This window comes from Choristoneura fumiferana, chromosome 27 (assembly GCF_025370935.1).
Source record: "Choristoneura fumiferana chromosome 27, NRCan_CFum_1, whole genome shotgun sequence".
In the NCBI taxonomy this organism is placed as follows: domain Eukaryota; kingdom Metazoa; phylum Arthropoda; class Insecta; order Lepidoptera; family Tortricidae; genus Choristoneura; species Choristoneura fumiferana.
In genome coordinates, this window is record NC_133498.1 from 10676912 (window position 1) to 10689787 (window position 12876).

Consider the following 12876-nt stretch of genomic DNA (forward strand, 5'->3'; position numbering starts at 1 on the left):
GGATAAGTTCGCCGTTGTACATATATCTCAATGACTGTCAATTGTGTTTGTTACTTATTTCGTACTAAAGAGTTTACATACATACACACACACACTATACTTTAAACCAGGATGCGTTTTTTTTTAATTCCCTCTGTTACTATATCCAGTCTAAACATAACATACGCCAGTTAAAAGTATTTAGAGAATCTAATCCTGGCCGACGTGTCTCAGTCAACAGCGTCTCAGTCAACTGGCAGAATCATCAAAAAATGATGGAGCCACTTTCTCCTAAATTTTAATTGAATAAAGTCGAATTACCGATTTATCAAAACATACGAAATAACTAAGGTATTTGTAAGTTTATGCATTAAAGTATGAAATAAAAAGACTTTTAGATCTGAGCTTTCAGTTTAATAATTAACACCTTGTATAAGTTAGTAAGTAACTAAACCCCGACTACGGCCAGCTACTCGCTACTCGCCCGCCAGTACTGTACCGACCCTCGCCACGTACCTGCGATGTGTTATTTTTACTCGTTTTGACTCGTACCCTTCCATCCATTCCAACCTTCCAATATTGCAATGTTCACTGTTAATTTTTTTTTGTTAATTTCTCCGAAACATCCCTACAATATATAATATGTATATTTGGTGATAGAAGGAACTGGACCACAAATATAAATTGGCTAAATTCCTAAAAAAAATATGATTAATCAATCAATTAGATTTTTAAAAATATCAGAAACCAATATCAAGTATTTTTTTCTATTGTCAATAAATAATTATGGGCATTGTGTGGCCTTGTCGCGCGACGACGAATCGACTAACAATTACGTCGATTTTTCTGGCACATTGCAGTTTTGGTTTTGTAAGTTATAATTATTACTGACTCATGGTAATTTTAATTTTAAAGAAATCTTATTATGTCTTTTACTTTCAGAATTACTCAAAGTTGCAGAGGGGTGCAGATGAGACATTATTACTACCGTGACGGCAATATATAAGTGTTCTGTCCTTTAAGTACGTTTTCTGAAGACTCGCTTCGTTTCTTGACGCCTACAAGGCTTTTAAAGCCTATGTCTGCGTTACCACCAGAGATGTGCGAGGTTGGGTGCGATGTGTTTGTCGTGAACCAATAGAAACACCTCATTTACCTATTCTCGCTCAGCGCAGCTCTAGTGGATACAGCTGAGCGGAGCGACGCGAGGTAAATGAGGCGTTTCTATTGGTTCAGGAAAAACACGTTCCTCGCAGCGCATCCTCGCATATCTCTCGCGGAAATTAAAGTAATTATACCACCATAACATGTGTTCGTACCTGCGCGCGCTGTTTGCCGCACGTGACCATCACCAGCGCCCGCGACTCGTCCTCCGCAGACTCGTCCGTGCGCCTGCCACAAAAAACAGGAACGTTACGACGCTGAACACACTAATAGTAGATTATGTAATGAGCGCATAAAACGCGCAATTATAACATTATTCAAGCGTTCTGATTCTGAACATAAAACTACCCTGAGACTCACTCATCACTATGAGTAACTCATGTGTTAAATCGTGCTTAGAACATGTTTCGCAGTAAGGTCGCATGTAAGGTCACTGACCGCGTGTACTGCAGCTCGGCGCACTTCTCCTCGTCCCTCAGCTGTCCGCCGAGCGCCAGCGACAGGTACTGCGTGGCCGACAGCGTGCTGTGGCACGGGTACAGCCCCAGCGGCGCCGCCTGCTGCTCGCGCTGCCTGTAAGGTCACTGACCGCGTGTACTGCAGCTCGGCGCACTTCTTCTTCGTCCTCAGCTGTCCGCCGAGCGCCAGCGACAGGTACTGCGTGGCCGACAGCGGTGCTGTGGCACGGGTACAGCCCAGCGCGCCGGCTGCTCCGCTGCCTGTAAGGTCATGACCGCGTGTACTGCAGCTCGGCGCACTTCTCCTCGTCCTCAGCTGTCCGCCGAGCGCCAGCGACAGGTACTGCGTGGCCGACAGCGTGCTGTGGCACGGGTACAGCCCCAGCGGCGCCGCCTGCTGCTCGCGCTGCCTGTAAGGTCACTGACCGCGTGTACTGCAGCTCGGCGCACTTCTCCTCGTCCCTCAGCTGTCCGCCGAGCGCCAGCGACAGGTACTGCGTGGCGACAGCGTGCTGTGGCACGGGTACAGCCCAGCGGCGCCGCTGCTGCTCGCGCTGCCTGTAAGGTCACTGACCGCGTGTACTGCAGCTCGGCGCACTTCTCCTCGTCCCTCAGCTGTCCGCCGAGCGCCAGCGACAGGTACTGCGTGGCCGACAGCGTGCTGTGGCACGGGTACAGCCCCAGCGGCGCCGCCTGCTGCTCGCGCTGCCTGTAAGGTCACTGACCGCGTGTACTGCAGCTCGGCGCACTTCTCCTCGTCCCCGCTGTCCGCCGAGCGCCAGCGACAGGTACTGCGTGGCCGACAGCGTGCTGTGGCACGGGTACAGCCCCAGCGGCGCCGCCTCCTGCTCGCGCTGCATCGTGTCCAGGCAGAGACCCGTCGACGGGTTCTGGACCCTGACGACAAAAAGAAACATATTTTTCGAGACAATATACCTAACAAAAAACCGCCCTTAAGAGACAATGTAGTGTTATAGCGGAGGTGGTATTATAGCCGACCTGCCGTAGGCGCTGACGTCCCTGACGGGCACGAACTTCTCCTTGTAGACGTTGTCGAGGTACCAGCGGAAGCTCTTGCAGCGCAGCTTTTCGCGCAGCACGCGCCGGTGCGTCACGTCGCCGATTATCGGGTTTTTCTGCAACAGACAGACAACTAAATTAATAATTATATCATGGACAGGGATATTTGGAAATAACTCCGATCCGCATTAACGATCTCTTACTCCAAATAGCAGCGAATCCGCTGTGATAAAAATATAGTTGTGTTAAATACTTGTGTGTGATGTATAGAAATCATTAAATAATATTGGAAATCTTGAGTTTCTTGCCAGATTCTTCTCAACAAGAGGTTTTTGCCGAACTTATAAGCATTCATTGTCACAATCATTCTTGCTTACTTATAAGCAGTCATTCTTGCTTGTTATAGCCTAAATTGAATAAAAATACTTTGACTTCGACTACTATAGCATTGTTTATTGCAACGGGTTAGTATCATTTCGTCTAAAAGGCAGCTGGTCTGAGTGGCAAGTGTTCTAAAATTCTTTGACCTAAATTCGACGCAGCTCTTCGCGGAGCTCCTATTTTGCGTGGCTGAGGCGCTTCGGGCCTTGACGCAACTCTAACCTAACCTAGTGCATATTTTTTCAAGTTTTCTGCCTTTTTGCCACAAAATATGCATTTAAAAGTAGAATTGATTTAATGAATCGTATAGAATCCATACTAATCCATATCCATACTAATATTATAAATGCGAAAGTGTGTGTTTGTGTGTATGTTTGTCCGTCTTTCACGCCGTAACGGAGCGACGGATCGACGTGACTTTTGGCATAGAGATAGTTTTATAGGCCAGAGAGTGACATAGGCTACTTTTTATCCCGGAAAAATGCACAGTTCCCGAGGGAACAGCGCGCGATAACCGAATACCACGCGGGCGGAGCCGCGGGCAAAAGCTAGTAAATAATAAAGTAGTTAAACTCACGCGCAGGTCGGGGCGGTGCAGGTAGAAGAGCTCTGCGTACTCGTCCATCCACACCTCGGCCATGCGCGCCGTGTTGATGCCTGCAACAAACGACACTAACACGCTGCACACGACATCCCTCCAGCCTCATACCTAGCTCTATATACACTCGAGGACATTCATATCTATACAGATACAGCCGTAATCATTAGTGGCAGACAAGTGTATGGATATTGTTGACGTCTTGGTAACTTACATATTATAATTTATGACCTTGGCTGCAAGTACAGTCGACGTCATAAATAAGTGATAATTTCTGTACCTTGTCGCTTTCAGTCGGTACACAATTTCGTATGGCTTTTCAAACATGACGTTAAAGTGACAAGGTACAAAAGTGATCACTATCACCTACTGAACGGTCGCGAACTTGATAAATAACATTTTTTTTAAATATGAATAAACCATCTTTTATCAGTCAACCAAGAACTAACGTGACCTGAGGCCGTATTGCCTAATGTTTCTGACGCTCGGTATCGCTATCAAATGACAGTTTTTGTATGCGAAATCTGCAGGGCTACTACGAAACTCGAAGTTCGTGTCGTGCGGTCCCTCTGACAATTCAAAGTCAAAGTCAAAGTCAAAATATCTTTATTCAATTTAGGCTATAACAAGCACCTATGAATGTCAAAAAAAATCTACCACCAATTGTACTGTGTAATACGAGAGCGAGAGGGACCGCACGACACGAACTTCGAGTTTCAAGTTTCGTAGTAGCCCTGATGTCAGGTGTTGCAGGTTCCATGGGCGACGGTAATTGCTTACCATCAGGCGATCCGTTAGCTCGTTTGTCCCCTATTCCATAAAAAAAACCTACAATTTTCATTCGCCATGAAATAATCTAGTATTACCGGCTTAGGGTTGCAAGGCGCGCTTACCATGCGTGTCGGAGTCCGCGGGCATGCCGTAGGGGTGGAACGCGCGGAACACGTGCCCCACGCGCGAGCACGGGATCGTCTCCAGCGTGCCGCCGCCTGCGCATCGGAAACTCACAAAAATTACAAAAGTTGAAAGTGTGTCTATACAGTTGGGAGACACAAAAAAAAATTGTGAAAATTCTCCCTAATTTTACAGATTCTCACTTATTTTTTCCTTACAGAAGATCTATGTTAGCTATGACGAAGAGCGCAGGAGTGGTCAGAAAGAACGACTCTACAGCGCGCGGCCGGAGCGAGCGGAGCAACCGCGCCACGGCAGCGGCCGGCGAAGCGACAGAACCATTTTTTTTTTTTTTGTAAAATTGGAAATCTGAAGAAACGGGAATATGTAAAAATGCGTATCTGTATGTTTACTTTTTCATTAACTTGAATTAGGTATATCAAATGTAGCATGGCGTTACCTTAAATGTTACAATTATATCTAAAAAGCCGCACCACCTACATAAGTCCAGCATTAGACGTCTTCCGGTTGGCGACGGTCGCGGTGGATGGCTAGTGGTGCAGCTCAGGTAGCTCTGCTAACACTAGTTCTCCTTACCCTCACTGCACGCCCCAGGTTGCCTACTAGATGTGTCCCCCCCCCCCCCCAGCCGCTCATCCGCTGCTACCGGCGCTGCGTGCCACAGCCGCAGGCCACTGCCGCTGCTACTCACACTGCCAGACGCGGAAGCTCATCTCGAGGTTCTCCCCCCCCCAGCCGCTCATCTGCTCGTCGTAGGCGCCCAGCTCCCAGTAGTAGGCGCGCGACACCGCGAACAGCCCGCCCGCCATCGTCGGCGACCTGCCGCCGCGAACAACGACAATACTCATTGTATAACTAGTGTATAAAACGCGCCATTATGCACGAGGCTTTTACGTTATTATGCACTCGAGCCGCAGTAAGAGTTCAGTAGAGGGTTACTAATGTAATGCATAATTTTCCGTCGTATTTTGTCGGAGTTCGGCCGTGGTGGCCTAGTGGTTTGACCTATCGCCTCTCAAGCAGAGTGTCGTGGGTTCGAACCCCGGCTCGCACCTCTGAGTTTTTCGAAATTCATGTGCGGAATTACATTTGAAATTTACCACGAGCTTTGCGGTGAAGGAAAACATCGTGAGGAAACCTGCACAAACCTGCGAAGCGATTCAATGGTGCGTGCGAAGTTCCGCACTGGGCCCGCGTGGGAACTAATGGCCCAAGCCCTCTTGTTCTGAGAGGAGGCCTGTGCCCAGCAGTGGGACGTATATAGGCTGGGATGATGATGACTCTCTCAATTAGTTTCAGCACCCATCGCAGCCGTAGGTCGTTTTCATAATGAAATTTGATACTAAATAATAAAGTTCCATATTAATGGATATGACAATGTCACTCATTTAATACAATAGTTGATTGACACTTCGGGTGCCGCCGTATTTTGAGATCCAACTTTTCCCGATGGAAAGCCATTTCTACACTAAGGGGCTGTTTCCACCATCCATTGAATAATTTTATTTGACGGATAAATATGATGCGGTCTCCGTCTATTCGAACAAAACAAACAGAGACGGCATCACATTTATCAGTCAAATAAAACTAAGCAATGGATGGTGAAACAGGCGGTAAATCTTTATTTTTTTTAATTACTTGTTGATAGAAAACGGTCAAAAATCGATCAAAAGAGAAGTTTTCTCGAAACGGTGAATTTGCATTACATCAGTGTAGTATTAAGTTGCGTATCGACTTAGCGAGGCCGCCGCGCGAGCCAGGCTAGCTACTACGAAACTCGAAACTCGAAGTTCGTATCTTACCGTCCCGCTCGTCCTCGTATTAAATAGTATAAGTGTCAGAGGGACCGCACGACGCGAACTTCGAGTTTCGTAGTAGCCCTGCGTACTTCATGTCTTGCCGCGCGAAGTCGATACACAGGCTTTAGACTGCATTTCCAGCAAAGACGTGCTACGTATGTTTATCATGCTTCATGAACATGAACCCATAGAAGGGTTTCTTTTATCTATCCTCGCACAGCACGTCTCTCTCTAATGGAAACAGGTGAGCGGAGCGAGAATAGGCAATTGAAGAATTTCTATTGTTTCATGAGAAACACATTCCTCGCACATCTCTGGTGGAAACGGAGCCTAGAAGTTGTGAAAAATGTTGGATTATGATATGACATTAGCACTGACCATGTGGGCGCGATGTCGGAGCCGCGGCGGCGCTTCTCCCGCTCGGGCACGTCCACCCACGTGAAGTGCCCCACGAACGTGAACCCGCCCACCTGCGCGTGCGCAACAACCATTCAGTGGGTCAAATGACCTAAGATTTGCGATATGGGTTTTACGGGGTGACCGTAAAAGTAACAAAATTTGGAGTTGAAATAAAAAATACAAAAAGACTCCAAAAACCAATCTTACTAAGATTGCCCGTAAAGCATGAGCAGTTACAGTGCTCAAAATGATCTATAGTAGTCCACCGTTATGAAGCCAATCCTGACACCTGTCATCCTGGTGCTAAATACGTCAATTTTTTTGTTTTCTGACGTATTCAGTATGGGAGTGACACGCGTCAGGATTGACTTCTTAACGGTGGATTACTATAAGCACTCTCTTATTACCTTAGCGGTAGTCGTGTGTACAGTTAAGGAAATTAAATCACTACCAAACCAAATTAGTTTTAAATATTATTGATTATAAATATAAGTATGTTAGTCGGTATAGTATTTATTGTATGGGCCAAGTTGCTCGAAATAAATGAATTTATTATAATTACTAATCAGGGTGGATCCTGACTGACAATCTATACCTACATCTGCTAATAAATTATGACTGATGCTCCATAACAACGATTGTGTCGATTATTTGATAATCTGGACCACGACGCTGATATCGATATGATTGACTCATTAGCCACATTTAAACACAAAATTTTACCAATAAATATTATTATTATGTATCACTTCATTCGTTTGGATTTTTTTTCTTGCTTTTTAAACTATCTTTTTTTTTAATAAAACATTAGTTGGTGTACAATGCTGTTGTGTACAATATGTAATTGTACCGAAATAATATAAATCTATATAAATAAAAATGAATCGTAAATGTGTTGCTAAGCGCAAAACTCGAGAACGGCTGGACCCAATTCAGCTATTTTTTTTTTTCATATCATCGTTAAAGTCTGGGAAGGTTTTTATGAAGAGAAAAACTGGAAAAATTCGCTGAAAAAAAAATGCGAGTATGGAAGTGCGGTAATTATGCATCACCTGTGGGTTTTAGTAAAATGCGGAGTGATGCGAATGTTTGCTACTCAATTTTATTTAGGCGGTTTGTTTTATTAATCCCCCTTATTTGCATTTGCATGCTTGCTTGCTTGGCTGGAAGATGTTTGGACTATATAGTTGTCTGAAATAGGGACTTTTTCTTCCATTTTTTTTCGCTACACTACTTTTTTGGTTTAAAAGTGGAACGAAGATTGCCGAGTAAATGAGTTTTATGACGAGTACCTTAATATACCACTAAATTAATAACAAAAACAAATTTAAATGAACTAAAATAATTTTCCTTGCTCACCCGCGACCTTTACGAGTGTAGTGGTGTGGTGGTGATGGATGGGTTTGTGTGATTTGTGCTGTTTCTTACAGTGTGGAGGTGGAGGAACTGCATGAACACGCATATTTTTGCATAAGCTTAGCTATCGTAAGTCGCGGGTGAGCAAGGAAATTATTTTAGTTCATTGATATGGACCTCCGCAAAGTAACGCCTGATTCAATAAATTATTTAAAAACAAATTTGTTTACGTTCCTCAATTTACATTGACTGGTTGATTTATTTTGTGTTTTGATTTAATCTATTTATACTCATGCCACCGCATCCGCGGACCGGGAGACGAGCTGTCGTAGGCCTCCAACAAGATGGAGCGACGACTTGGTTAAGATCGCGGGATCCGGTGGATGCGGAAAGCACAAGACCGGTCTGAGTGGAGAGCCTTGGGGGAGGCCTATGTCCAGCAGTGGACGTCTTTCGGCTGACATGATGACTCATGCCACCTATAAGACGAGGGCGAAGCAATTTGGGTCGAAAGAACTCGAAATGCTACAAACCAAGTAATTATCAGAGTAATCGAACAGCCCAGCAACGTCAAGAGCGAAATGAAATTGAAAGGATTCGGATAGCACAAACCCGTGCAGAGCGTAATGAGCTGAATGCAGCTAATAATTTTGTAAGTTTCAATCGAGCTGCTTTAAATTACAATGTTACAATTGACTACAGTGCCTAGCAATGCGTTGCTATTGATCTATGAACTCAGTTTGCCCACATTGTAAGGCATTGAAGTACAAAAATGAAGCCGCTGGATTGTGTTGCGCAAATGGCAAAGTGAATTAATACCATTGGTGAAATTAATATATATATTATATATATTTAAAGTACCCCAAAAAATCTTGTTCTGATATATTAGGTAGTGAAAATTAATTAATTTTCATCATATGCGGCATCATCACCAGAATTTAATTATAACAGATAAGTTTCTACATCATTATATTTAGTGTAGATAGCCTAGATTTCTGTAGACTTGCTTGCTTCCATGCTCGGCTTGCATGCTTGCTTGCTTGCTTGCATACTCGCTTGTTTGCTTTCTTGCATGCTTGCTTGCATGCCAGCTTGCATGCTTTGCTTGCTTGCTTGCATACTCGCTTGCTTGCTTTCTTGCATGCTGGCTTGCATGCTTGCTAGCATGCAAGCTTGGTTACACGCTTCCATGTTCGCTAGCGTGCATGCTTGCTTGCATTCTTGCATGCTTGCTTGCATGCTTGGTTACATGCTTCCATGTTCGCTAGCGTGCATGCTTTCTTGCATGCTTGCTTGCATGCATGCTGTAACATGCCTCCATGTTCGCTAGCGTGCATGCTTGCTTGCATGCTTGCTTGCCTGCTTGCATGCTTTGTAACATGCCTCCATGTTCGCTAGCGTGCATGCTTGCTTGCCATGCTTGCTTGCATTCTTGCATGCCTGCTTGCATGATTGGTTACATGCTTCCATGTTCGCTAGCGTGCATGCTTGCTTGCATGCATGCTTGGTTACATACTTCCATATTCGCTAGCGTGCATGCTTCTCGTGCATGCTTGCATGCCTGCTTCCAAGCTTTGCATTCTTGCATGCCTGCTTGCATGATTGGTTACATGCTTCCAGTTCGCTAGCGTGCATGCTTGCTTGCATGCTTGCTTGCATGCATGCTTGGTTAATGCTTCCATGTTTCGCTAGCGTGCATGCTTGCTTGGTTACATGCTTCCATGTTCGCTAGCGTGCATGCTTTCTTGCATGCTTGCATGCCTGCTTCCAAGCTTGCTTGCATGCATGCTTTGGTAACATGCCTCCATGTTCGCTAGCGTGCATGCTTGCTTGCATGCTTGCTTGCATGCTTGCTTGCATGCTTGCTTGCATGCTTGCTTGCATGCTTGCTTGCATGCTTGCTTGAATACATGCTTCATTGCGTGCTCGCTTGCATGCATTGTTACTTGCATACATACTTGCTTGCATACTTGGTTGCATGCTTGCTTGCATCTCGCATGCGTGCATGTTACTTGCATACTGGCTTGCATGCATGCTTGCTCCCTCGCTTGCGTGCTCGCATTGATCCTCACTATAAAAAAAAGTACATGGCTAATAAGTAAACAATATAAATTGATTTTAATGCAGAACGAAGTTTGCGGGCCAGCTAGTAAATAAATAAATGATAAAAATTATTATGAAAAGGTACTCTGGGACGTAAATTAATTTCCTTGACTGTCCGTTTTGAGCACCGTAACCGCTCATCCACTTCTGTTGCTGACTGTATAAATCAAACTAGAGTTCTCTGTGTAGTCACATACGAATATATTTTCTCTAGCGTGTGCCAGCGCGGAAATGACACTGTGCATACCAATGCGACCGGAACGTCCTGTCCATGCCAAGAATGTACTGTAGCATGAACGGGACGAACACAGAATTTCCAAGAATATACGTTATGCCTATCCAATTTATTAAAAGTGTAAACAAACCGATTTCATCAAAATTCTTGTATAAACACCCACTGGATCGAATCAATAACACATTTATCTATAATTCGTCTTTTAACTAGATGTCTAATCACTTTTTTAGTAGCATAGAGTAGCGTAGAGATGGTGAAAAATTTTACATTTTAAAAATCGATTAATGCGCGGATGAATAAGCGATTTTTATTTAATTTCCTTAAAATTAAAATATAGTTACTGCTTTTATAATTCAATAAACAGTCTTTGGAATGAAATCAAGTATTGTAAATAATAAAATAGGCAAAAATACTTTGATCTATTCAATTAATAGATTAATCGATTTACTGAACAGATTAATTATTATACATTAATTATCATTGAATGTCTGTGGTCGGATAAATGGCGTCTTTGTTTACACTTTTCATAAATTGGATCGAAATACAATATAATGCATGATCAGATAATTCGTGTAATGTATACAAATTATTGAACATTACGAATTATCACGGCGTGCATTTTTGCCATACTTCCCCGGACGACAACTACCTGGCGTACTTTAACAGCACCCAATTTTATAAGTATTTCAATATACATACTCAAGGCCATAACACACATACTTTTCTATGGAACTATTTTCGGATATACTTTATCATGTTGCCAGCCCTCGCTGTGGCATGCGACATGTGTCGTGCGGCATGTCCCATGCGGCAACTGGCTTGTGGCATGCGGCAATTATCAAATTCCAGAAACACGTACATTACAACCGAATACATCAAAATGCTAAAGTTAGAACAACTCACTAAGTAGGTATCTATTAAGCTAGTTAGTACTTAAATTCTAATCGTAACTAGTTTTAGTGAAGTGATCTACCGGAAGTACCAAGCTAGAAGGCTATGTGCAGTTCTCCCGGAAGGCTCAGCCCCAGAAAGAGATAGCAAGAGGGTTTCTGAGACGGGCTAGTTGGCGCTAGTATCGTGAGCTGTCCGTTTGACAACTTTGACATTTGTGTTGTTTGGGATTGGTTAAAGGCGCGGCCACATGCAGTCGCTCGTCGCTCGTTTCCAGCGTCAAATCTGATCACGTGGCATATAGCGATAAAGCTGAAAATGTTAAGCTTTATCGCTGAAAAAAAAACCACTTCAATTTCGACAAAAACACATATTTTTTATCACTCCAATTCCTTTTTTTTGTACCACTGCCACGACTGCTACTAAATGAGATTAAGAAATCAGCTTCCAAGGCCAAGATCATTCCTGCAAGCAGCCATCTTGTCGCTGCTGCTCGACGCGGCGACTTGACGCTACTTTTTTGAGTCGCGGGAAATTCAAAATCACATTCAAAATGGGGTCACGTGACCAGATTTATCGCTGCAAACGAGCGACGAGCGACTGCATGTGCCCGCACCTGTAACGTCATACGCACCTTACGATACTAACGCCATCTAGCGATATTCCACCTGTCATAAAACCCTCACTGTAACACAAGATTGTATTGTTATTAAAATAAGACAAGACATGGTAGTATCATTTTATTTGTAGATCCAAAATTTCAAAGATCCCACTTGTGGCCTGGCTAAAGAAAATGTATAAGCATTTATTCCTTGTAATTATTTGAAGCACGTGCTTCATAATGGTTTAATGACATTGCCTGTTTAGGTATTAACATTTCATAGTGTCATCTTTTAATATATAAAAATGAATCCCTATTCCCTTGGTCACGGCATCACGCGTAAACGGCTGAACCGATTTCGCTGATTCTTTTTTTGTTGCGTTTGCTATTGCCAGGAGAAGGTTCTTATAACTACACCGGGGGCGAAGCCGCGGGCACCAGCTAGTTACATTATAAATGCTCCACGCTTCAAATATCACAAGTAAAAACTGATACTATCTTCATTAAACGGCCCAGCAGCTTGAGCTTATTTTAGGTACGTTGACGACATGGTATTGTGGGCGATTTGGAATAGTTGTTTGAGTGTCATGCAGTTAAGTACGCACACCTTTGACGACTCGATAGTCTAGTGGTAACAGAACCTGACTGCAAAGCTTGAGGTTCCGGGTTCTATCCCCGATCGTGGAAGATTATTTAAGTATGTAATGAATCTATTAAATTAAGGGGCTGTTTCACCATCCATTGATTAGTGTTAACTGGCGGTTAGGTGTGATGCCGTCTCTATTTGTTTTGTTCGAATAGACTGAGACGGCATCACATTTAACCGTTGCTTAGTATGGATACCAAGAGTGTCCTTGCTTACTTTGGGACTAGGTCAATTGGTGTCAATTGTTTTTGCTAAACGTAATTAATATTGTTTAAGCTACTCTTCGTTTGTCTTGATAAGCCCATCACCATTTACATATTAACGTGCTATT

General features: G+C 43.7%; 1 protein-coding gene across 1 annotated transcript in view; it reads right to left on the bottom strand.

Annotated features, from left to right (window-relative positions):
- LOC141443578 (uncharacterized) overlaps nt 1–12876 on the bottom strand; it is a 46376-nt gene that overhangs the window by 17103 nt on the left and 16397 nt on the right. The window contains exons 5-12 of the mRNA XM_074108886.1: nt 6693–6784; nt 5207–5334; nt 4494–4589; nt 3580–3659; nt 2601–2737; nt 2351–2498; nt 2176–2216; nt 1299–1371 (exon numbers count right to left, since the gene is read on the bottom strand). Of these exons, the coding sequence (XP_073964987.1) occupies nt 1299–1371; nt 2176–2216; nt 2351–2498; nt 2601–2737; nt 3580–3659; nt 4494–4589; nt 5207–5334; nt 6693–6784 (795 nt within the window). The remainder of the gene's footprint in view (nt 1–1298; nt 1372–2175; nt 2217–2350; nt 2499–2600; nt 2738–3579; nt 3660–4493; nt 4590–5206; nt 5335–6692; nt 6785–12876) is intronic.